The 23,707-nt window shown below is 47.9% G+C and overlaps 1 protein-coding gene across 8 annotated transcripts in view; it reads right to left on the bottom strand.

Annotated features, from left to right (window-relative positions):
* Positions 1 to 360: 360 nt before the first annotated feature.
* Positions 361 to 23,707, bottom strand: part of grip2b (glutamate receptor interacting protein 2b) — a 118,281-nt gene continuing 94,934 nt past the window's right edge. For 5 of the 8 annotated variants that reach the window (XM_037491029.2, XM_037491027.2, XM_037491030.2 and 2 more), the window contains exons 2-25: positions 21,240 to 21,317; positions 18,580 to 18,715; positions 17,804 to 17,949; positions 17,586 to 17,672; positions 17,220 to 17,295; positions 14,337 to 14,482; positions 13,863 to 14,010; positions 12,375 to 12,544; positions 11,333 to 11,488; positions 11,072 to 11,224; positions 10,772 to 10,958; positions 9,044 to 9,189; positions 8,092 to 8,172; positions 7,445 to 7,508; positions 7,187 to 7,332; positions 6,284 to 6,428; positions 4,431 to 4,582; positions 3,960 to 4,166; positions 3,678 to 3,849; positions 2,520 to 2,634; positions 1,819 to 2,032; positions 1,505 to 1,731; positions 803 to 949; positions 361 to 597 (exon numbers count right to left, since the gene is read on the bottom strand). In XM_037491029.2, the coding sequence (XP_037346926.2) occupies positions 433 to 597; positions 803 to 949; positions 1,505 to 1,731; positions 1,819 to 2,032; positions 2,520 to 2,634; positions 3,678 to 3,849; positions 3,960 to 4,166; positions 4,431 to 4,582; positions 6,284 to 6,428; positions 7,187 to 7,332; positions 7,445 to 7,508; positions 8,092 to 8,172; positions 9,044 to 9,189; positions 10,772 to 10,958; positions 11,072 to 11,224; positions 11,333 to 11,488; positions 12,375 to 12,544; positions 13,863 to 14,010; positions 14,337 to 14,482; positions 17,220 to 17,295; positions 17,586 to 17,672; positions 17,804 to 17,949; positions 18,580 to 18,715; positions 21,240 to 21,317 (3,464 nt within the window). In that variant the 3' untranslated portion in view covers positions 361 to 432. The remainder of the gene's footprint in view (positions 598 to 802; positions 950 to 1,504; positions 1,732 to 1,818; positions 2,033 to 2,519; positions 2,635 to 3,677; positions 3,850 to 3,959; positions 4,167 to 4,430; positions 4,583 to 6,283; positions 6,429 to 7,186; positions 7,333 to 7,444; positions 7,509 to 8,091; positions 8,173 to 9,043; positions 9,190 to 10,771; positions 10,959 to 11,071; positions 11,225 to 11,332; positions 11,489 to 12,374; positions 12,545 to 13,862; positions 14,011 to 14,336; positions 14,483 to 17,219; positions 17,296 to 17,585; positions 17,673 to 17,803; positions 17,950 to 18,579; positions 18,716 to 21,239; positions 21,318 to 23,707) is intronic. The other 3 variants (XM_037491028.2, XM_037491032.2, XM_037491033.2) reach the window with 1 other exon arrangement.

Here is a 23,707-nt window from a genome sequence, read left to right as displayed (position 1 = left end):
CGCGGCTTCAGAGACACCGCCACAAACCAACCGGCTGGAAGGTTCCTCCGTTTCCTCGGTGAGCGGCGATGGCGAGTGTTTCTACGTGTGCTGTACTTATTATACTGTAAATATTGTACTATGGAGAGGACGTTTCCAGCGTGGAAGTCCGCCTCCATCTGCAGCTGGAAAACACCAGCCGGACTCCTCTGGAGTTGGAATCCTGTGACGCACGACTTATCTTCAACCTCCTCAAGTTCAAAAAAACAACAAAATCCTCAATCGGAGCCTTTTCGTCCCCATGACAACACCGTTCAATCATTTACAATGTGGAGGGGGGGACGGCTCTGGACCCCAAGTTCCTCTGCGATGGGTCGCCTGTCTGTGTGTGTGTGTGTGTTTGGACAGATGTGTGTCTAGATCTTTGTGTGTGTGTGTGTGTGTGTGAGTGTGTTACAAGTCTAGCGCGCGGTCCAAAGTGTTGTTGTTGTCCTCCGCGTCCTCGTCCTCGTCGCCCAGCGGGTTGCGGCTGATGACCAGCTCCAGGCGGTCCCCGGCCTCCGTGATCAGGGGCACCGCCAGGCAGCAGTCGAAGTCCCTCGTCCTCACGTGGTTCACCTGGAACGGGGACGCAGAGACGCACAAACTGACACCTGCCCTTCTGCTCAGGGGTTCGGGATGATCCCTGCGTGGGTCGAGTTAATCCCCATCAGATCCCAGACAACTAGTAGCTCTGTTGACTCATTGCCCATCGGAGGAAAGAACCATGACCTTAGTGGTACTGGATCTGGAATGAGGAGGAGGGGGGGGGGGGGGGGTCTACCTGCAGGATCCGGTCGTAGGGTCTTAGCCCGGCTCGGTCGGCGGGCCCGTCGGGTCGGATCATGTTGACGTAGACGCCTTTCTCCAGGAAGCCGTCCGACACACTGAACCCGAAGTCGTCGATCTCCGGGTCCTTGACCACCGTCACCTGCGGGAGGGAGGGAGGGGTGGGGAGGGGGTTAATGCAATGAAGGCTCAATCTATCAGAGAGGTCACGTGATTCAGTGTTTGACTGAAGGGTATGAGCTCCCGATCCAGAGGACCCTGAAGGCACCATTTTGATTTTACACGCAGATTAAACCTGAAGCAACACGACTTTGATTTCAAGTTTCACAAGGATTTTCGTCACTAATATCTAAAAACTCACTAACTGCTCTCTAACTCACCTCCGTTCTTATGAGAACAAAGAGCAAGAAAGTCTACACACGCAACGACACAAGGCTTTCATCCCGTACGGAACTAAAACTGCAGAACTATGGATTCATGTTTTAAATAAAGACGCATTGAGGGGGACATTCATCTGGGAATGATGATTTATTCCTTGCAAACCCTCGAACGAGGTCCTAGTCACGATGCCCATGAAAGCTGAACTATTCCTTTGAGCAGCACATCACGCTTACGTACTCTTAAGTTGTATTGACGTTGCACCTGTTTAACTTGCTAGCGTTTACTCTCATGTCACTAGGGATGAGGGCCATGTCACCTTGTGCAGCTCAAGAGGCGTCGGGGACAGAATGCCCTGCATCTCCTCTTTGATCCGCCGGGACTCCCACGTCCTCTCCGACACCCTCAGCGAGGCCTTGGGCTTGGGCTCGTGGTGCAGGAGGGGGGATTGGTTGTCCTGGTGCAGGTGGGCCGCGTGGTGCAGGTGGGCCTCGTGGAGCAAGTGGGCCTCGTGGTTGAAATGGGCCTCCTGGAGCAGGTGGAGATCTGGGGGCGGAACGACACAGTTTGTAGTTTCATTTTTTGTTATTGGCCCTTTACGAAGGGCTTGCTGAGAGAACCTCCTCAGATTACCTTGGTGGAGTTGGGCCTCCTCGTGCAGGTGGGCCTCCTCGTGCAGGTGAGTCCCCTGGTGGAGGTGGTTGGCCTGGTGGAGCAGGTTTCCCTGGTGGAGGAGCGAGTTCCTCGGCAGGGGGCTCATCCTGCTGTGGCTCAGCAGGGGCTCAGCCAGCGGCTTGTTGACTCCGTCGACACCCAGACTGATGGCTGTTCCTGTCATGATGGAGGCCTGCGCACACACACACACACACAGTCTTCAGAACTTCAGAAGTCTTGCAATTGGATGATTCATCAAAGGGTTAATAGTTTTAGCTTCCTTAACGCACATGCAGAGCTTAGCATCACTTCATCAAAGGGTGGATGAAAGAATATTAAAACAGTTACTGTGACTATGATCAAGTGTGTAAATAATAGTAGACAATGTCAATCAGCGTGTAGCCCCGCCCTAAAGCATCCCCTGCTTCATGATCTGTTTGACTCCAAATGGACCATAATTTACTAAATGAACATCATGCTGTAATGAAGGAGACTTGAAACTAGTGATTAAGACCATAAACTCATGTTTACAATGTTTACTGAGAGAAAAAATCAAGAGAGAAGTAGAGTAATTTTTTCATCTTCCATGGGACCAGACGAGTCGCCCCCTGCTGGTCACTAGAGAGAATGCAGCTTTATGACACCAACAGCGGACTTTTATTAGAAGGACTTCCGCTGACCTCGATCTCTCTGAGAAGTTCCGACTGGCCGCAGGTCTCCAGGTCCTCGAGCGCCTGACACCAGAAGCTGTCATCTGGATCCAACAGAACACCGTCCACTTGTTGGCCAATGAATCTGTCACACGCCAGAAATGTGACACGCTGAAATCAAGCTGCTCTGAGATGACCAGAGCTGCTTTACACACACACACGTGTGGGGAAACATCCACATGTTCTGCACATCCAGGCTCCAGTCAGCTGGGCAGCAGTACCAACAGAACCGGTCCCGGGGCACGCGTTGGGTTTAGTCCGACACGGGTAATCTTTTAACGCTCAATGTCCTTGACTGACGAGATTAATTCCGTCTCACTGGATTTCAAATTTTTTTTTTCACTTCTCGCCTCATCCTCCATCTCTCTGCCCCCGCTAATGTTACGTAACGGCGACGAGGACGCTACGATCCTCGCAAGGCTTAGCTGACTCACCACACACACACACACACACACACACACACACTGGTTCTGCTCAGTCAGCCTCGCGGGCTCCGTGACTCAAACCCCACGCTGGAACGTCTCACATCACCAGCGAGCTCTCGGTTTAAATTCAACGTCCCGCTTTTAAAACTAAAGCAGCGGTTTGTGGGATGAAAATGAGCCAACGGGTCAATTTGGATTAAATAATTAACAAATGTGGACCGTTCTTCACACTATTATTATATATACAGTTATAATATATATATTTATATATTATAACTGTATTTTCTTGAAATTATCAACTCATTATATGAATTATACAAAATTTCCATAATGTATTAAAACTGGTTTTTCATTTTTCAACCTAATAAATTGTGACTTTTATTTATGATTTTTTTAACTTATTGTATTTTGCCTTTTTTCATGAATTCTCTTGACAAAATGCATTATGACTATTTTTAACATAGTATATGTTACATTTATTTTATCTTTTTTAAAAATCTTTTGTTTGCCCAAAGGTTTTACAAATCCATAATAAACCTGACAAAATGAAAGCAGACACAAAATCAAACTTTATCGCTTTGGATAAAAGCGAAACGACACGTGATGCAACGTAATGTAATAAAAACATCTGAAGGTGCTCATTCGCCTGCATTTAGCCCACGCGATCTGACAACACAACGCGGCGAGGAGACGGACCCCCTACCCCGGTGGCTTGTCCCAGTCGTCCTCGCTGAAGCCCCCGTCGCTGAAGGGGTAGTTCTTCCGGCGCCCAGGAGGGGGCGTGGTGCCGCGCTGCTGCTGCTGCTGCTGCTGCTTGGCGCTGCGCCACTCGTGGGGATGGAGGGCGATGCCCGCGGCCTGCTGGTTGTACGTACCTGCAGCGGGGGGCAGAGGGGGGGGCAGAGGATGGGACCCTTGCGTTACGTCACCGTCGGCCCAATTTGACGGGGAGGGGGGGGGCGGAGCGTTTTTTTGCGGCGGTTACCCTGGCTGCCGTAGCCGGCGTCCAGCCCGGAGCCGTCCCACGACTCCATGGCCGAGTCCACGCTGGGGATGGTGGTGGAGTAGAGCTCCGACAGCTTGTTGGTCTGCTGGCTGTCCGTCAGGTCGTCGTCGTCGTCCTCCTCCTCGGCGTCGCTAAGCTCGTTCTCCGTGGCGTCCTCGGCCTCCGCGGCCTTCCTCTCCTCTGCGTCTTGGGGGTTTAACGGGGACGGGCGGTTAGAGCGAGTCACACAGCAAGCGTTTCTTTCAAGCAGTTTGAGCGCCTGAGAGACAGACGTGTTCTTCTGAAGCCGGGGGGGGGGGGCCTCAGAGTGACCTTCCCTCATTAAACTCAATCCCGTGCACTCAGGAGGAGGGCAGCGTTGTGCCCGGCTGATCGAGGTCAAGTCGACTTGGGGGCACCCTCACCTGAAATGTGCAGGTGTGTGTGTGTGTCGTGTCGCCGCGTCGTTACCGTCGCTCAGGCCGTCCAGCTGCTTCTTGATCTTCAGGGTGACCGTCTCCCCGGCCATCTGCAGCAGGTGGATGGCTTCGCTCAGCGGTTTGCCCTTCAGACTGACGCTGTTGATGGCCAGGATCCGATCCCCGACGTGGATCGCCCCTGTCCTGGACACGCACACAACCGCACGCACACACACACACGCACACACACACACACACACACACACACACACACACACACACACACACACACACACACACACACACACACACACGCACACACACACGATTATCCCCGGCACACAAGAGATGACTCATTTAAAATGATCAAAAAGTGCATCGCCTTCCAGCCAATAATGTTCGGAGTAAAGGTCACATGTGAGGGTAAGACGGAGCGAACAAATTCACTCTTTCAACCTGAGAAAAAGTAGACCACGCTCTTCTGCTGAGCTGATTCTGATAGGGTTTGATCACAAACGAGCCGTGTGGTTTGTGCACACACGGGATTCTTTTTCGCCGCGTGGTCATGTGACCGATCAACGAAAGGAGCAGTCGGTGTTAACGTTTTCACAAAGTTTATTTATAGGCAACAGGAAGTAGAACACCAGGCGGAGGTCACGGAGTGTGTTCGTGTGAAAGTGTGTCGGGGGGGGGGCGAGCAGAGGGCTTTCGGGGGGGGGACGGGGACGTGAGCCGGTTATAAAAGCTGATGCTTATGTCTTTGTTATGTCACGGGCCCTGCGCTCTGGTTACCGTGGATACCAGCCGTTATCTCCTATTGTTTCACGCACTCTTCTGTCGGGTCGTCTTCATCTTACCTGCAGATCCAGGTCACTTCCTGTGGCTTCTGGACGGGATCCACGCCGAATAAAACGCTCTGAAAATACCTCGTACTGGATGTTTGAAGAATAACGTTGTTGTAAATCCGTAATTAGATTCCTTTGGATACTTCCGTATGAAACATCATAATAATAGTTTAAGTTTTGAGGAAAGAAGACAATTTACTTCCGACTTTTCTCCACTTTTGGAATCTTAGCTTTGGGACGTAACGCAACCAGAAGGAGAGCTGACTTTTTACGTATACATTTATATGTGTATAAATACCCATTTAATATGTATTTATATCTCTGGCACAACGGACTGCAGAAAAGCCTCGGAGACAGAAGAAGAAATGTCCTCCATGCGGCTGGGACACATGAGAGGGTGCGAACGAGGGAGCGGCGCCAACGCAAACCTCCCTCCTCCCGGGAAAGCATTCCACAGCGTTTAGGAATGTCACCGATCTAAATATAAAAGACCATGGAAACAACAAGTGGAGATTAGGTGGTGTGTTTTGAGGCTTTTTAAGAAGCTTATCAGTTTTACGTTTTAGAACAAGGTTTGAGTGACAGGTCAAAATGTTCCTCGTGGCCGCCGGTAGGAGGAACATTGTGTCCTTAAATGTAGTTGTATCAGATAATGAATTCTCCTCAGTATCACTGCGTTGGGGTTTCAGAATGATGAGGAAGATAAAAAGCTACAACATATGCTGCAGGATTCTTTCATTCCATATCTCTCTTGTGAATGGATAAGAAGGCCCTCAGGGTAGGAGGTAAGAGGCCCCGGGGCCCTCCTTTCGGTTCGGTGTTTTTTGTGGCCGGTTTACCCGTTTACAAAGTCTGGCTCCGCCCATTCCTGTCGCCAAGCAACAACGACACCACACATCCTGAGACGAGGTTGGATACTGAAACGTAGACGTCAGAACCGCTAAATGTGAGCTACCTGTTTAATGCTCACACTCTTCAGGCACATGTTGTGAACCACAGAAAGATGCTATTACAAGTAGTGTGTGTGTGTGTGTGTGTGTGTGTGTGAGAGAGCATGCACCTCTCAGCGAGGCCTCTCTTGGTCAGGCCCGATATCGTGATGGGGTCGAACGGCTCCTCGGTGCCGGAGATGGTGATACCCAGAGGGCCTCCGTAGCGCTTCAGCTCCACCGTGTAGATGATGCTGCCCGACGTCTCCTGCTCATCTGATGCACACAAGGACACACACACACACAGATTAAAACCTCTTCAGTTCACTCGGTGATACCGCATCACGTTATCCGATCAAGTGAAATGCACAATGCCTCTTCCCAGAAGTGGGTCAAGACTCCTTCCCGAGACAACAAAGCCAAGAAGGAGACACACCGTTTCCATGGCAACTAGGGGAAAAGGCTGCCTTGTCACCGTGTAGCACGATCACATCATCTAACACTTCATTTGCTTCACCCCCGAATCATATCATCATCTGGCGGGATTACGTCTTGGTGAGTCGGCTCTTATCGTCTCGATTGGATCGGTGCGACTTCTCCCCGTCACCCCCGATGTGTTGATTGAATCCACCTGTCGTCACGTGTAACACACATTCAAGATGTCGGCTGTGAGAGTGGAACGGGGCCTGGACGGGATTTACAGCTCACGGTACACAAACCAAAACACAACCGGCCATTTATCTGTTTATTTATGTTTTTTTGGAGGCTTTTACGCGTGTGGGTTCACTTGCAGTAGGTTCGGTTTCCTCACTGGGATCAATGAAGGTGCATCTGGTTGACCGCATAGGAGCCGCCGCCTCTGGAGCCCAGCAGCGGACGACGGCGGCCTCTGGTGGTCACCAGCTGCTACTGCATCCCCCTACCTAACACCGATGCTGAGCCGGCTGAACATTTGTTTAATCACGTATACAAAAAAGAAAGAAGACAAAGCTCCTGGAAAAGGAGCTTCACTCCTGCCGACCTCCCTCGCCTACCCGAGTTGTCTTCGTCTTTGCGTATCTTCAGCTTCACCAGCTCCTCGCACTGCTGCAGGATCTGCTCGGCGTCCTCCCTGGAGCAGTTCTCCAGCCGCACGTTGTCGATGGCCAGCAGCTTGTCGCCGGGCTCCAGGGTCCCTGTTCTGCAGGGGGGGGGGGCCACAACGGTGGAACCATGTCACCACCCACAGAGCAGCGGTAGAGATCAGCAGTTACAACAGGATTTGAGCAGAGGGAGGGGCTGGACTGAGGTACCTGTGGGCCATGCTGCCCTTCTTGATGTCAGAAATGATGAGCGGCTCTCCTTGCTTCTTGCTGGCTGTGGATGAGGATGACATCACGCGGTGACATCACACGGTGACCGGCCACAAAAACACCAAGTATACAAATCATTCATTTCAAATATATAAAAGCGTCATTACTATTAATCAATGTGATAATGGTGACAATAACAATATTATAACAGAAGATCTTCCTCCTCCTCCCTTCAGTATGTAGTTTGGTTTAGTGTCACATTCCTCTTGGATCATTACAGCTGTGTATATATATGTAGTATGCATACTATAGGGTTAAAGTGTTTATTGATGTCAGCAGTGAACTCTTATATTCAGAAGGTGTCTCCATTGCACCATTCTCTGCCTCTGTTATTCACACAGCAGCATCATGAAGTCAGCACATAAACCTTTTATTTAGCTTATAAATGCAGTTTGATGCATCCTGCTAACATTGCGACCCCCTTTTTAACCTTTCAGCAAACTGACAAAAATGTCAGATGGTGATCATCAATGGACTAAAGGGCCAGAATCAACCCCGAACTCGATGAACTGAGACGGTTAGCGAGGGTTAACATGTTTTTGGTTATGTGTGTGTGTGTGTGTGTGTGTGTGTGCGTGCGTTCTTACCACTGATGGTGAGCCCTAGCTCCACCCCTCTTTTCTTGGGCAGTTTGACGTGGAACGTCCCGCTGCTGGGCACCACCGACTCTGAGAACCAAACAGCAACAGAAATCAACAAGAAAACCAAGAAGCAACAAATATCAACGCGTCTTTTCACCCTGTTTGTAATTACGAGGCTTTAAGCTCTTTAGTCTCTCCGGGGGGGGGGGGGGGGGGGGTCATTAGCAGTCGGACGTGTTTCCTTCTGTTTTAAAGTGATTTCATTCCACAAACAATGCTGCGCCTCAGAACTGTAGGACGTAGACGCCGACTTTGTTGCTTTTAATACGTTATTTCCACTTAAAAAATAATGGTCGCAGTTGGGATTTGGCTGCATTGGGGCTTAACGTCAGGGTGAGAAATCAGCCTCCCTCTGTTTAAGAGAACAAATGGTAATTTCATAATGACTTCTGGCCCCATTGAGTGATGCAACATTACGAAAAGAGAGTGAAAACCAGACGTGTTACTGGCGAGCTCCGATTAAGAGCAAATCGCTTCCCAGTGTCCCACCGAGACGACCAAGAGGAACAGTTTACATTTAAGAGGTTCGCAAGGACTCTGTGTTTCAGCTTCTGCTTCCTGTCACACGAGGACCCGACGGGCTCCAGAGTCGCGGCTAAAGGAAAGCTGCGTTGATTAAACAAGCGAGCGCGGTTTTTTTCTGAATGAGAAACGTGTCCTTTTTGTTCTTTCAGCGGTCAGAAAGCAGCGCCCTCAACGCCACGCGTTCAAGTGGGTGCTCCTCACGGGTCACCTCGCTTACCAGCCACACTGCACCGAAGCAGAGAGGTGAGTCAGCCGGTTGGTGAGTCCTGCCGTTGCTACGGCGACAGCTTTGGTCTATTCCCTCTCAGCTAGTGTGCCGAGTGCCAACAAAGTGTCAACAAGTGGAACATTTTCCGCCGACTTCGACACGAACCTGCAACGTCGAACTCTATGTCCAGCGAGACCTTGTTGGTCAGCGCCGCGTCCCGCAGCAGCTGATTGGCCTCCTCCAGAGTTCCGTCTTCTGTGGGAATGCCGTTGATTGACAGGAGGCGGTCCCCCACCTGCAGCAGGCCGCACCTGAAAAAAGGGGAGGGGGGGGGGGGGGGCGATGTCAGACAGAAATGAAGCATTCGACGTCCACGACAGCGTCGTATCTTCAGGGCCACGTCAGGTGCATGAAGTGCATTAACCCTTAATGGAGCAAGCGTGTTTGTGAGGCCGTTGGGTGGGTGGGTTCAGTGGGGGGACTCATCACCTGCAGTCATTTCATAAAGGTTCCTCAAAACCAGGTTGAGGATTCCAAAAACATCCAGAAATAAAACATGTTGGTGTTGCTTTCATCTATTTAAACATCATCACCCCCCCCCAGCCCCCCCCCCCCCACCAGGGCTGACATGCTCACAGGAGGGAGAAGTAAAACAGAAACACGGCATTGTACTAATTCTTAGTGGCCCCATAGCGGCACAATGTATTTTATTGTTAATTCAGGGAACAGAAGAGACTTCAGACCCCCCTGCTGTGAATGTTATCACATTCGTTTCAGCAATTGTAGATTTAAATGCTGCTGTTCTGATATTAAAGATTTCTATTACCCTAACCGCCCCAATTTAAAAACCACTGGAGTCACTTCTGAAAGGAGAAAAAAGGCCCATCGGTGTGGACCATTGAAGTCCTTCATTATGGAAATGCCTTTCTTTTGCAAAATGGAGGTCACTTTGCTCACTTTGCTGTGCTTTTTTTTCCATGTATTTATTTATTTTTGTATGCTCTGCTTCCTAACTTAACTTTTCATCTAAATTATTTTGCTCTTTATTTCTTTCTGTTGCCCTGCCTGACACCCCCCAGAGTGAACATCATGCTGTATGGAAGAGCACTTGAACCTAGAGATTGAGACCAGAAACTCATGTTTACAGTGTTTACCGAGGGAATAAATCAAGAGAGAAGTAGAGTCATTTTCTCATAGACTTCTATGGGACCAGAGGAGTCGCCCCCTGGTGGTCAACACAGAGAAGGCAGCTTTTAAGATTCAGGATCCCCACTGCCTCAACTTGCTTACACCGCAGCGAGTGGATGTTAGAACTTAAATGCAAAGTAGCTGGCTGAGTAGTAGTTTTTTTGAACATATTTAAAAAAATAATGGTACAGAAAATGAGCAATAAATAAAAAACCTTGCATTGTTGTAACTGATGTCTCCAAAGGCCGTACATCGTTGTTAAGGGCAACTCAGAGTAGTGTGAAGCTGTTTATTTAGTTCGGTCAAAAGCGCGGGGGGGGGGGGGGGGGGGGGAACTTATCGATTCCTCCTGTGTGGGGGAGAGGAAGCTAACTAATTAGTGTTGTTAGCGTGGGCGCTAATAGAGAAGGGAGGGTGGCCTCTGGGTGCAAAAACCCACCCAGCACTTAGAGAGGCTGTTAATACGACCGGAACATCAATCAGGGGACGACACACACACACACACACACACACACACACACCATTCAGACCCAATCGAGTTCATTAAAGTTTCAGCACACACTTACTCTTGCATGTCGCTTAAATCACATACACATAACTGCACCGGGGTCGTGGCTATTATTGAGGGAGGGAAGTGACGTGTGACAAGGCAGTTTCCAAAATAAAAGCCTCACTTAAACCTTTCTGTCCCGACCACAGGCTCACCTCTCTGCCGAGCTGTCGGGCTCTATGAACCGGATGAGCGGGGGGGCGGACAGCGTTTCCGTGGCGAATATCCCCCCCTGCAGCTGCACGCCGAAGCCGTTGAGCGGGTCGCCGCTCAGGAAGACCTCGCTGGTCTCCACGTGAACCACCTGACCGCCCGGCCCCACCGAGCTGGACGCCAGGGACACTGAAGACACAGAGCATTACGTTCCTCGGTTACTCGTTCCCCCTTAGTGGGACGTGACACGATGCGGCGATAGAGACGGGGGGGGGGGGGGGGAGAAGGAGGGAGGGGCTCACAGGAGCTTTTGTGCTCTTTCTTTCTCTGCCGGCGTTTGAGCAGCGAGTTGCGTGGGCTCATGGGCGGCGCGGCCCTGGGGAGGGTGCTGGAGCTCTGGCTGCTGGGGCCCGACGTGGTGGTGGAGCTGGGGGAGAAGCCGGCGGACACCAGAGCTGAAGGAAAGACGGAGGAAAAGGTGGATTCATCACGTGAAGCAGCAGCTCATTCGCCCCAAACGGAGGCCGAGGGGGGGTCAACGGGTGCGGGGGGGGGGGTCTCACTCTTGCAGTAGTCCAGGCTGGTGATGGTGTTGTTGTTGGAGGCGGTCCACGACTTGTTGAGGGTGGCGCTGGTGTTGCAGAGGGTGGAGTTTGATGGGTGGCAGTAGTTCACACAGGGGTCCCATGAGTGTGGGTGGTCCGACTTTTGAACCTTCACTGGAAAACACACAGTGGATTTGGTTCAGATCCTCTCCAGACGACCCCCCACCCCCCCCCCCCCCCCCCCCCCGACCCTCAGCTCGGGACTGTTGCTAACGGTTACCACCCGTGTATATTTCATCAGATTAGTGTTCATTCACATTCAAGGTGTGTTTCGACCTATTTAAGAAAGAGACAACATAAACGTAGCACACCATGTGCCCTGAAAGAAGTACCTGGAGTCTGGAAGTTGGATCAAAACAAAAATACCAATCTGTGATTCATGAACAAAACACATGGAACCGTCTCTTCATCTTGTCAGTTAATCGGGGCCTGATTAACTGTTCTAATAGTTAAGGCGCACGCATTGAGAAAAAAGTGTTAAATGTTTCCTCTCATGATCACACGGTTCGAACAGCTGTGTTGGAGGACAACGCAAAAAAAACATCCACTTGATTTTAGCCGCCTAACTAAACGCCATCTGGTCGACAACGCATCCAGATGTGGTGACGTTGCGGGACGCGTGATGTGTTTGAGTGATTGAAGGACAATTAGTCATTTGAAATTGTTGCCGTGGTGACTCTTTTCTTTCCTGCTTCATTGAGTTGTATTTAAATGTTTTTATTCATTGCATTGCTCTGCTGACATTCAAACACTAGACCATTATAATCACGTAAGAATCCCTTAATGTAAGATGCAGGTAATTTCATTTTAGATTATCGCGTTTGAAATCCCAAATATATTGACCTCCGTCTCTGATGGCATCACACCAGTTACTTATAGAGGTCAACACTGATCAAATGTTACAGATCACTTCCTGTTTTCCAAAAACTGCTGTGAAAAACGGGGCTATTTCCGCCTTCTTTAAGCACTTTGACAAGGTGTGGGAGACAAGCGCACCCACCTGTGTCGTGCTGTTTCCCGGCCAGCCTGGTTTGGTGCGAGGGGAGCATCTCTAGTTTCACCAGCTCTGTGGTGCTGGCTAACAGCTGCGTGGCCTCCAGGACGGTGCAGTGCTCTGTGGACGTCCCGTCTATGGACAGCAGGTGGTCCCCAGCATGCAACGCTCCACATCTGGTGACGGAGAGAGAGAGAGAGAGAGGGAGAAGTGGAACAGAGCGCTGCAGGAACGAGCCCTAAAACCCGGAGCTGTCCCTCAAAGTTGATCATTATCCTTTTGTGCAAAGGTGGCTCAGGTAAGGTTTGTGCAACACGACACGTCCTACACGTACTTCACGTACTACACCCTCACGAAGCTTTTAACATTTGTCAGTGTTCCAGGTTGTCCTGGTCAGCTCGGATCGACGCGCCGCACAGCAGGTAAACATGATGCTCATGCTAATGAAACGGGAAGTGGTGGACGAACCCCCCCCCCCCCTCCCCCCTCTGGGCAAACTGCTTCTGTTGACCGGGGTTAACTGCACGGCTCGCTCACCCACTCAAAGTGCTTCATGTATATTTCAGAGCCAGACTGCGCCTCAGTGATGGCTATGGGACCAGATGTGCGTCTGTGAGAGATTAGGTTGCATTGATATGCAGCTTCGTAAAAGGGAGAGGAGACATATTGAAGACAAGAGGTTCTTCAACGGTTGTCCTCTCGCTCCTATGACATCATCACCGTTGATGGTTGAGATTTAGTTGGTGTTACAAGTACACTTTTTTCCTTTAAAGGTTTTTTTCGGCACCTAGCTTGCACGACAGATGGATTCCAGAAATAGCACAATTGATATGTCACATTATTTATTAATCCAGCTGTTGACATCCAGCATTCCTAGCTCTTCAGAGGTTCATTTAACCCAAACAACATTTTTCCCTCAACCTAACCAACTGAACTAGGTGGTTTCCTGTGAAGACAGATGTTTATTTTGTATAGAACGTATACTTAAAGTATGGATGTGGAGAAGAGGGTGTTGAGGAGAGGGTGGATGAGGAGTAAGAGGCTTTGGAGGAGAGAGTGGATGAGGAAGAGAGGATGTGGAGCAGAGGGTGGATGAGGAAGAGAGGATGTGGAGCAGAGGGTGGATGAGGAAGAGAGGATGTGAAGGAGAGGGTGGATGAGGAGGAGAGGCTGGATGAGGAGGAGAGGATGAGGAGGAGAGGATGTGGAGCAGAGGGTGGATGAGGAAGAGAGGATGTGGAGCAAAGGGTGGATGAGGAAGAGAGGATGTGGAGCAGAGGGTGGATGAGGAGGAGAGGATGAGGAGGAGAGGATAGGGAAGAGAGGGTGGATGAGGAGGAGAGGATGAGGAGGAGAGGATAGGGAGGAGAGGGTGGATGAGGAGGAGAGGATAGGGAGGAGAGGGTGGATGAGGAGGAGAGGATAGGGAGGAGAGGGTGGATGAGGAGGAGAGGATGAGGAGGAGGAGAAGGTGGATGTGAGCCTTGCGAGCACCTGTCCACCACGCTGCCGGGCTTAACGCGGTCGATGACGATGACCTGTTTGTTCCGGTGATTGGCCGATGTCAGCGTGATACCCAGCGTTGCCCCCGGCGACTTGGCGATCTCCACCAGCAGCGGGCCGGAGGCGTTGGTCAGTGTGTCTGAGCGAGGAGAGAAAAGCTTCTTTAGAACCGTCCTGCAGGCACAGGGCCTTCTTTCTATTTCTGTGTGCCAACATCAGCAGATGAGCTACAGGCAACAAAGGCCTTCGAAAGCCGCGGCCATCAGATCCCATGACCGGGGGAGTCCTTGCAATGCATTCTGGGGGGGGCTCAATTGGGCACTTTCACACTGGGGAATAAAGAAAGCCTTGAGAGAAAATGCCAACTGGAAAACCCCAAAATATCCAATAGTTTCTGGAAACCTTTGCCCCAAGCACCATCTCCTGTGTTAGTGTGTGTGTGTGTGTGTGCGTCTGGCCGCCCACCCATGATGGTGATGTCATACTCTATCTGGAACAGGGCTTCCTGGCCGCAGTGGGCCAACACGCTGAGGGCGTCGCTGTGGTTGGCGTTGTGCAGCGGCACGCCGTCCACGCTGAGGAGACGGTCCCCGGGACGCAGCGTTCCCTCTCTGAGCGACACGAGAGAACAGAAGAAGAAGAGGAGGAAAGATGACAACATGACAAACATGTTAAACCCGCCCCCCCCCATGAGAAAGCTTCTCTCTCCTGCATTGACTCCCTGGTCTCTCTTTAGCCCTCAGTTCTAAAAAGCATCACGCCCCCCCCCACCTTCCCCCCCCCCCCCCTCTGTTGTCATCCCACTTTGTCCTACTTGGCCCGAGCTCCTCTCGTCCCTGTCCCTCTGATCTCATCCTCTCTTCTCTCTCCGTGCGAGACGTACGCTCCCGTCTCCCCGTCCAGTTCAAACGGAGGACAGAAGCGAGTGGAATCAGCAGTGAGATGTTGTGAGATCTCTCTGCAGTCTGCTGAAAAAAAAAAAGCTTTTACACTTTTTCATCTGACCTGGTTCCAGTAAAAATAAAAAAATCTCTGGTTCACAAATAGACTTTTCCAATATATTAAAGGCAATCAAAGGTATCTATTTATATATATATATACAGAACTATAAAGGCAGAGAGCTGCATTAAGGAGCTTGTGACTGTCTTCATGATGCCATACAGAGCCGTCATTAAACCAGCCAGAAGATACTAAAATGTGACTCCAAAAAAACATGAGGTATTTTATAACGACGAGCACCAGAAGGCTGGAATGAATTGTACCCAAAAGATGCCTCATTTAAAATATTCTGTTAATATTATAAATAGAATTATTGTTTTAATCTTAGATATATTGTTTTAACCCTATTCAACAGCGATACCTTTAGAGGACATTTATTCTAATATTACACTTTATTCTGAAGGACTCTACACAAGTAGTTAATTTGTCCTTTATAACCTGATTGCAACATACATATTAAAGCTTCCACAGCTTGGGAGACTTTCCCTTTATTTATAGCTCTAACTTAAGTTGCTGGTCCGACATTCTTAAGGCGTCGCTGACTTTTAGCCCGTTTTAAAAGCTGACCGGCTCTCTGATATTTTTGGTTTTTCTGTTCACGTGACGACACATAAGAAGCGGTTTCCCGATGATCCTGCAATTAAACAGAAGGTCCCTGACACGTCTTTAGAGTTGGCTCTTCTTTGATCCCCGGGTGGATGGTGGTTAAAATGTAGGCCCTCCTGGGACTGGGTGGCGTTGAGGATTAACTTTTCTCCGATTGTCACATGAATGGGAAGAAAAGCACCATGAACATCACATTCGCTTCCCCTGGACTGACCCACATTTGAAGACGATTTCCTTCGGAACGCTGTTCGAGGAGCTTTGGGGCAAAATGACTCCATAGCAAGAGGGAATTTGTCAGACTGGACCTTGGATTAATCAAAATATTTGTTTGCTGTGCGATCACATTCGACAAATATTTTCACAAGATGTGTCCAACGTCTCCAACGTCTTCCTCATTGTGTGCAAACACTTCAGGGAGACTCTCCGCTTGCGTCCTGATTTTCCCGCCGCATGACAATCTCACAAAAATAGCTTCTCCCACTTCCAAAGTCTGCCATCGACTGATTGAAGCTACTGCGTGATCAGAAGGAAGGGGTCACGCTTCCTGTGATCAAACCCTCCCTCCTGCTGCGTCCCGGCAGAGAAGCAGCGCACTGACACTGGACTCTGCAGGGAGCTTTGTGCGGCTACAAAGGAGAGAGGAATTTTAATATAAGGTATCTGCTGTTCCTGTGCCAGAAGCAGTACTCACGTTAGATGTTGTGTATTTACACGTGAACATGGCTCTGAGATCACAAACCCCCAACGATCCCTTTGTGACAAACTGCCCCAAAATGATGTTCGAATTAGATATGCTTACTTAGTAATTAAAGCTCAACTCAAGCCGGGCTTTCCGTTGGTTGCGATACTTGAAAGGCAGCGCTGTACTGTGTTTAGGTTTAATATCTCCATGTTGATTAGTTGAGTTGGCCTCTAACACTCCTCAGGCCTAAAGAGGGAGAGGCCGACTATGTGTGGTCATGGGGGGGGGGGGGGGGGGGGGGTTTAACAACCATCTACCACACTTAGATGAAGCTTCATCAGAGGGCGAGGTTATGAAATGGGTTTTATTACTTGAGGCTTCAGGTCAGTGAACAAAACATAATGAATTCTTTGGTGCTTAAAACTCATTAACATCTAGAGGTGCAAAAGGTTCAACCTTGGGTGTGGGGCAAAGCCATAAAACAGTTTTAATGGTTTTTAAACCCTTGGTATTGATCAGAAATGCTGTATTATATACAATGTCCAACAGCTCTACAAATACAATATTATTACTGACAAAGGACTGTGAAATTAAAGTCTTCTTCTTACCATGAATAATGAAATGAGAAAGGTTTTGAGCTGCAGACGGTTGAACACTGCCGCGTTACATCCGTCTAACAGTCGCAAAGATGACATTTACAGGGAAATGTCATGGATTATTGTCAAACACGGAGACGGGGACAGACAACGGGACACGAGGTGATTTACGCTGCCGCCGCCGTGAGTGTCACGTAGGCGTCAACATACCAGTGACGGTCACAGGAAGTGACACACCGCCACCTTCGGGGTTTACACGCATCAGCCCCGATGGAGGCCGCCGTATAGCTTTACTTTTTACAAGACTTTTTGGAAGTCTTTGCCCTTTTCACCCCCCCCCCCCCCCCCCCTCGGTCTCTCAAGGGGGGGTGAGAGGAGCCTGAATGTGTTTGTTTCCGTGACCAGGCTCTGAGCTGAGTGGAGCTGACAGTACAGTATGTGCCGCTTCGAGGTCGCGGGAGCTACCTGTCCGCCGGACCTCCTGGCCGGACGTAGGTGACCACTAGGGGGCGGGACTTGTGCCAGTCTTCGTGGGTGCCGCCTGAGAAGAAGAGCAGAAGGGGAAAGCCGATCATACCAAATCGGCCCGTTCTGACCTGAAAGGCTCAGTGGCGTCTGGTTATTTTTTATATTTCTGTAACATATTTTTGACTCTTTTTCTTTGCTCCCAACCAGCCTTCGACTAAACGAGAGATTCCAGAAGGATTCTTTCTGAGGTGCTGAGGTTCCAGCCATAACCATTTTCCTTCTGATGAACCCGTTTATGGAAGGGCAAATCTAGCAAGTGTAGTCACAGACTTTGCTAAACTTAGTTATGTATTTCATGGTTACCTCTCATGACGAAACCAAAGCTGCTCCCCTCTTTGTGCAAACACATGTCGATGGTCTTTGATATAACGCCCGAGGTGCTGTCCGGTGCTTCGAGAGAGAGAGAGAGAGAGAGAGGCAGAATTAACTATTATTTTCTTGATCATGTTGTATTTTCCACCTCATTCTAACGTACGCTGGTACTTTTCGCCCCTGGAAGAATAGTACGAGTGTATTTGTACCTGTAGGGGGCAGTTCGTACTCCACCTCCAGCAGAACCCTCTCCCCCACGTTCTTCAGTAAGCTGATGATCTCTTCGTGCCTCAGTTTGGTCAGATTGATGCCGTTCACAGACTTGATGTAGTCGCCGACATTCAGCTGGTCACTCCTGCACGGGGGGGGGGGGATGAGAGCGGAAGGGTGCAGAAAGGACGTTTGTGTCATCCCATGACTCTACAGGGTAGCTGACGTAGCCTTGGTGACGTAGCCCGTTGGTTTGTGAGGGATGGTTTGTAGTGTCACCATCTTGGTTGTGGGCTTTTACCATTTATTTTGTTTTTTTGCAAACTAGAGGACAAAGTTGAAGAAAACTGATTACGACCCAAATGGATACAGCTAACTTTTATCAACTCAAAATACACACAGAACCGGTTAAAGTTAAAAGATTAAAACAAAGACCTGTCAATCAGCTTGTGGTCCCGCCCTCAAGCATTCCCTGCTTCATGATCTGTTTGACTCTAATTGGACCATCATTTACTAAATGAACATCATGCAGTATTGAAGAAGACTTGAAACTAGAGATTATGCAGCGTTTACTGAGGGAATTAATCAAGAGAGAAGTAGAGTGTTTTTCTCATAGACTTCTATGGAAATCTATGGGAACAGAGTAGTCGCCCCCTAGTGGCATTTAGAAATAAATTCAAGAACAACTACATTTTATTTTGGAAATTTTGCAGTTATACTTTGTACTATTTAGTTCTCACCAGAGCGTAGAGTATTAACTGCTCGTTGCACCCACCTGGCTGCCAGTCCTCCGGGCCGCAGGTTCGATACCCGCGGCTTCCCGTCCTTGTCGGTTCCTCCTGAGATGGTGAGGCCCAGCGTGCTTCCTTCTTTCTTCACCAGCTCCACCATGGTCACCCCCCGCAGAGCTTCTAACCAAAAACACAAACACACAAGCACACATAAAGACACATACAGACACGCACATGCGGAAAACACAGAGAGAGAGAAGGAGGAACCACACACACACACACACACACACACATACAGACACGCACGTGCGGAAAACACACAGAGAGAGAAGGAGGAACCACCCACAGACACACACACACACACACAGATAACGATGAGCACACACAGATACAGCAGAGAGGTGGAAAGTGGTTAGCGGCGGGTCCCTCCGTTCACCCTGATTCACGCATTAAAGGCAAGCTGAGTTACGGGGAAGATAAATCAAAGATGTTTGCCGCAGGGCGTCCTTGAGAATTGATCATTTGTTCGTCTTCTGCATATTCAATGGACGAGATGCATCGCGATCCCGATTCACCCCCTTGAGAGAGGCCCCGCCGCAGGAGGTCCAACAGAACCGTCTCTGCAGCTGTTTGTATCGTAATCATCTACACGTGCGCACACACACACACACACACACACATGCACTCAAACAGGCTTAAAAATGTTCTGTTCCGCAAATAAAATACCGCCTCTCATTCGGTTTCCACATCTGTCATTCAATCTTTTGCAGATCCACACACGTACATACACACACAAAACACACAAAATACACAGGTGAGATGGAGCTTTGGTACGATAGATGGCGAGATTAGGTGAATCCCTCTGGCGACACTTAGGATGAATGAGTTGCTTCACACTCCAGTTATCTCTGTGTGGGTATAACCGCACACATACACACAAACACACTCACACACGTTTGTTCAATAGTTCTGTTCCTATTCATGTAGAAGGACCAACGCTTTTACTAATGCAGTTTGATGCTGATGGATTCCTCTGAAATGAATCTTCTCTAAATTAGTTTTTGCTCTGCAGAAGCAGAAATGACTCCGTATTGGGATTCATAAAGTTTTATCTACCATTTAATTTAGGTTCTCAGGGAATAAAGAATACACACATGAGAACATTCGTCCAACTCATAGAAAGAAACTTAAGCAAAGGTTTCCGTTATCTCGAGAACTGAGGGGAAGTGTTTCATCAGAAAGCACAAATATTATCTATCTAACACACACACAGACACACAACAAAGTGAACAACAACGTGAGTGTGAAAGGTAAATGAGACAAATACTAACTGTGTTGCTAAAGGAAGGTGAAGCGACACCGAGAATAGAGCGGAGTTAAGTAACTCCATGGATAAATGAAAAGAGAGAAAAGCATAAAACAAAGAGGAAATAAAGACACAGACCGAGAAGACGAAACACTCAATGGAAGGAAGGAAACATTTTCAATGAAGAAACAAAACGAGTGATTTCATGTTAGCTGCAATCATGTTTTTAAAGTACTTCCAAACCACCGGATACGTTGAATGTCGAACATCTGCTGCCTATCACGCTTCCAGAGACACACAATGCCACAGGCCTAACAATGTGAAACAACTTCTTATGTTTGGGCAGCAAAATCACTCAGTTAAGGTAAAAAAAGACATCAAAGATCACAAATAAAGTTACAATGTCACGTGCCATTGTAACAGAAAAATGTTGACATAAGACATAATAAGAGCAATGGAACGACAAAAAAATACAACATTGTATTGTAACAATGTAACAAAAACGCAACGTAGCAAAATAGTGTAACGGTACAAGGTGACGTTACAACATACTGTAACAAGGTAGAGTAGCAACATAGTTTAGAAAAGTAACGCAGGAAAAAAATAAGTATGGGATACGTAAGGGATCATGAGGAGAAAAAGAAAAAGAACTGCAGCACTTATACGTAACAACTATGGTTAGCATTTATTAATAACTCCGCCCTTTGATGACTGTTGCAATGTCGGAAGTGCAAAGTCAACGTTAGCGTTGGTTCCAGATGGATCACAGCCATCGGTCTGTGTTTGACTCCTAAAATTCAATGTTTCAGGGGATCGCAGGGAAACAGCCAACATTTGGCTGCAGGAGGAGATCTCATTAAATCTGAAGGGTTTATTGGTAGGAGTGAAACGACGCTGACCGAGGTCACCATTTACGGTAAAATGTATTGTTTGCAGGATTGAAGATGGATTGGAATTTCTCTTGATAAGTACAGAAATATAAATAACTGAATGCGCATACATGTTGGCGATAGGTGTTAGAATAACAAAGTGTGGTGTGACAGTTGACTCAGGGAGACTTTCAGAGCTAACACTTTTAATTACTGACAGCCCGGGCCCTTGCTGTTATCTGCAGACATCAGGTCACCCTGCCACAGCACAATCTGATAAGGAACTAGAGAGAGAGAGAGAAAGAAATCCAGTGTGGACAGTCGGAAGCCTCTTGTGTAAATGCCTCAAACTCATTAAGCAAACTGCTGTCGGTGCAAGATTTTCCTTCAGGCATTTCTCAGTGACAAATTATGATGAGAGGTGATTATGATGCTCCAGTGCGGTGAAGATAAATCTGGATGAGGGTTGACAGTAGCTCTCTGAGCATCCCAGCCGACGGATCGAGGAACGGATATAAGTCGTATGTACCTGGTATGCTGTGTCTTCTCGAGGCCATGGTCTGTTCTGGTCCAGAGATATCCTTTGTTTTTCCATATGGTCCGTCATCTAGAGGAAACAGAGACACAATTTAAAGCTTTAGAGCTATCGCTACACACATTTACATGACATTACATGTCATGTAGCTGACGCTTTTATCCAAAGCGACTGAGAAGAAATAGAAACAAGTGCACACACTTCTGGTTCTTGGTTGAGCTCAGGCCTGAAGCACCTATTTCTTAACGTGATGGTTTACACCAAATACACAACAAATCTGGAGAAATGCACGCTATAATATTTTAACCGCCAATGGAAAATAGATATAAAGTAAAGTTGTACAATCAGAGCGCAACTCTGAGCACCCAGAAACATGACTCACTTCCTTAGGTAATTTGTAATCATAGTAGCTCCATTAGGTCAGATATTTGAGAAAAATGAGTCATCATACTTTGCTTTGTATGAAATCTTATCAGATGTAATTTTTCTCGTGTTTTTCTATGAATGTACAGAAACACTAGTGTCCATTGCATGCTTGATTATGTTTGGGAGGATTGCAACGAGTTTAAGTCTTGTATCTGTTTGCTCCTTACTCCTTTTTTAAACCATGTCATCTGACTTCCTCACAGGCGTTGTGGGTTAAATGCACTGTTGACATCGATGAGCCCCTTCAGTTTGACACAAAGTGGAGCAGTGGAGATGAGCCTGAAATTACAGGAAAATCCCCAAATCCCAGTTTCCTCTCCCAAAGGACAGATGCAGCCACACAAGGTCAAAGTGCTCTCAAAGTGCTGATTCAGACCGATTCCCTCCCGACGAGTGGAAAGTCGCCACCTTAATGCTTGAAAAACCTCCCTCACATATAGTTTACTCAGCGCTATCACAAGTGCAATCGCATCCATTTTGTATCCTGCACCTTGTGACTCGGTGTGAAGAAGAGTTACTCTTTAGAGTCCCAGTAACTCTTCAATGGTGTGACACCTTTGTGAATACACAGAGGTCATTTGTTAAGTATTGATAAGGTTAGTTTTCTTTCTGCTCGGCCATCGTCGTCATGTCACAGGGGGGAACAGATGTCCTGTTTTATGGCAGAGGCTTTGGGGCAGGGACGTGTGAAGATTTAAATATTTGATAAGCTATAAATTCATTTCTCCATGGATCTCCACCGGTGTCCGTCTGAAACGGCACATTAAACTATAGTCATTTTTATTATGTTTCCACAACAAGGAGAAAAACTTCTTTTAAAAAAGTAATGCATTTTTAAGAGGGACTGATTCAGGTAGGTACTCCCCCCCTCCAAAAAGGGAGACTTTAGTATACATGATGAGATCATGATGAGATCATGAGATGGGCTAAACACAAATCCCGCCCGAGCCACCACAATTTGGTCACTTCAGCCGTGTAAGAGACAGACGACACAAAAAAACATTGTAATGCAAAGACAACCACAAATAATGGACTGAGGGTGAAGTCCAGAAGTTTCATCAACTGTTTCATCAGCCATAAAACAAGAAAACTAACGTTAACTCAGTAGCACAAAGGCTAACTCCTTGACGTTAGCATAAATGCTATAGCAGTAGAACAAAGGCTAACTCCTCGACGTTAGCATAAAGGCTGAAGCAGTAGAACAAAGTCATCTATCATCGTGGGGAAATGAAGCTATGTGTAGCTCAGTTTGACAGCAGCTTTGACAGTTGCGCCTGTTGTTGTTGTTGTGGCTCAGATGGGAGCGGATGTGTCCTACTTTACAACCTCTGCTTCCTCACAGGGGGGGTTAACAATTCATGAACCAATTCATTCAAATCAGGGACAATTACACCGCAGCTTAAACATAAATGTCTCTGTGAATAGATATGTACGGTGTATTTCTTTTTAATGCTTTATGGCACCTGAAACGCCATTTTTAAACCAACGCAATATCAACAGAGTTAAGCCATTGGAAAGGGTCTCCTGTAAAATCCTTTTTCTCCTTAGTCGTGCTTTTAATTCCTCTTCCAATGACATTCACACTCCTTTGCAGCTGCCATCAAGACTCCATTTCACTACAACAAGGCAATGCAGTAGTCTTTTCTTTGCTTTTAAACAAAAAGCGCCTGGACACCATGCACGTGTGTGTGTGTTTGACCTGTGGGTTGTGTTGAAGTGTTGAAAGCTCCACCGGGGAACCTTTATTTGGAGGCTCCCCCCGATCTTCGTGTACTGTGTATAGGTTTTATTTCTTTTTTTTTTTTTAAAACAAAAGCACAAATAAAAAATTGTTTTTGTCAGATCAACATTTTGGGTTATTTCAGTCTTTTATAAGTAGCCGTAGGATGTGCAGCAAAGGGGTTATTTTTGATTAATTAGTAGCTTCCCCTTCCACTTACTAGAGACAGAACTTTGATTTCATTCTGATTTCCACTTACTTATTTACCGTGAAGTGTAAATCTATTATTCATTTATGTCGTATAAACAGAGTTCAG

This window comes from Pungitius pungitius, chromosome 8 (assembly GCF_949316345.1).
Source record: "Pungitius pungitius chromosome 8, fPunPun2.1, whole genome shotgun sequence".
Classification (NCBI taxonomy): Eukaryota; Metazoa; Chordata; class Actinopteri; order Perciformes; family Gasterosteidae; genus Pungitius; species Pungitius pungitius.
This window is presented reverse-complemented; position numbering and strand designations above follow the sequence as displayed.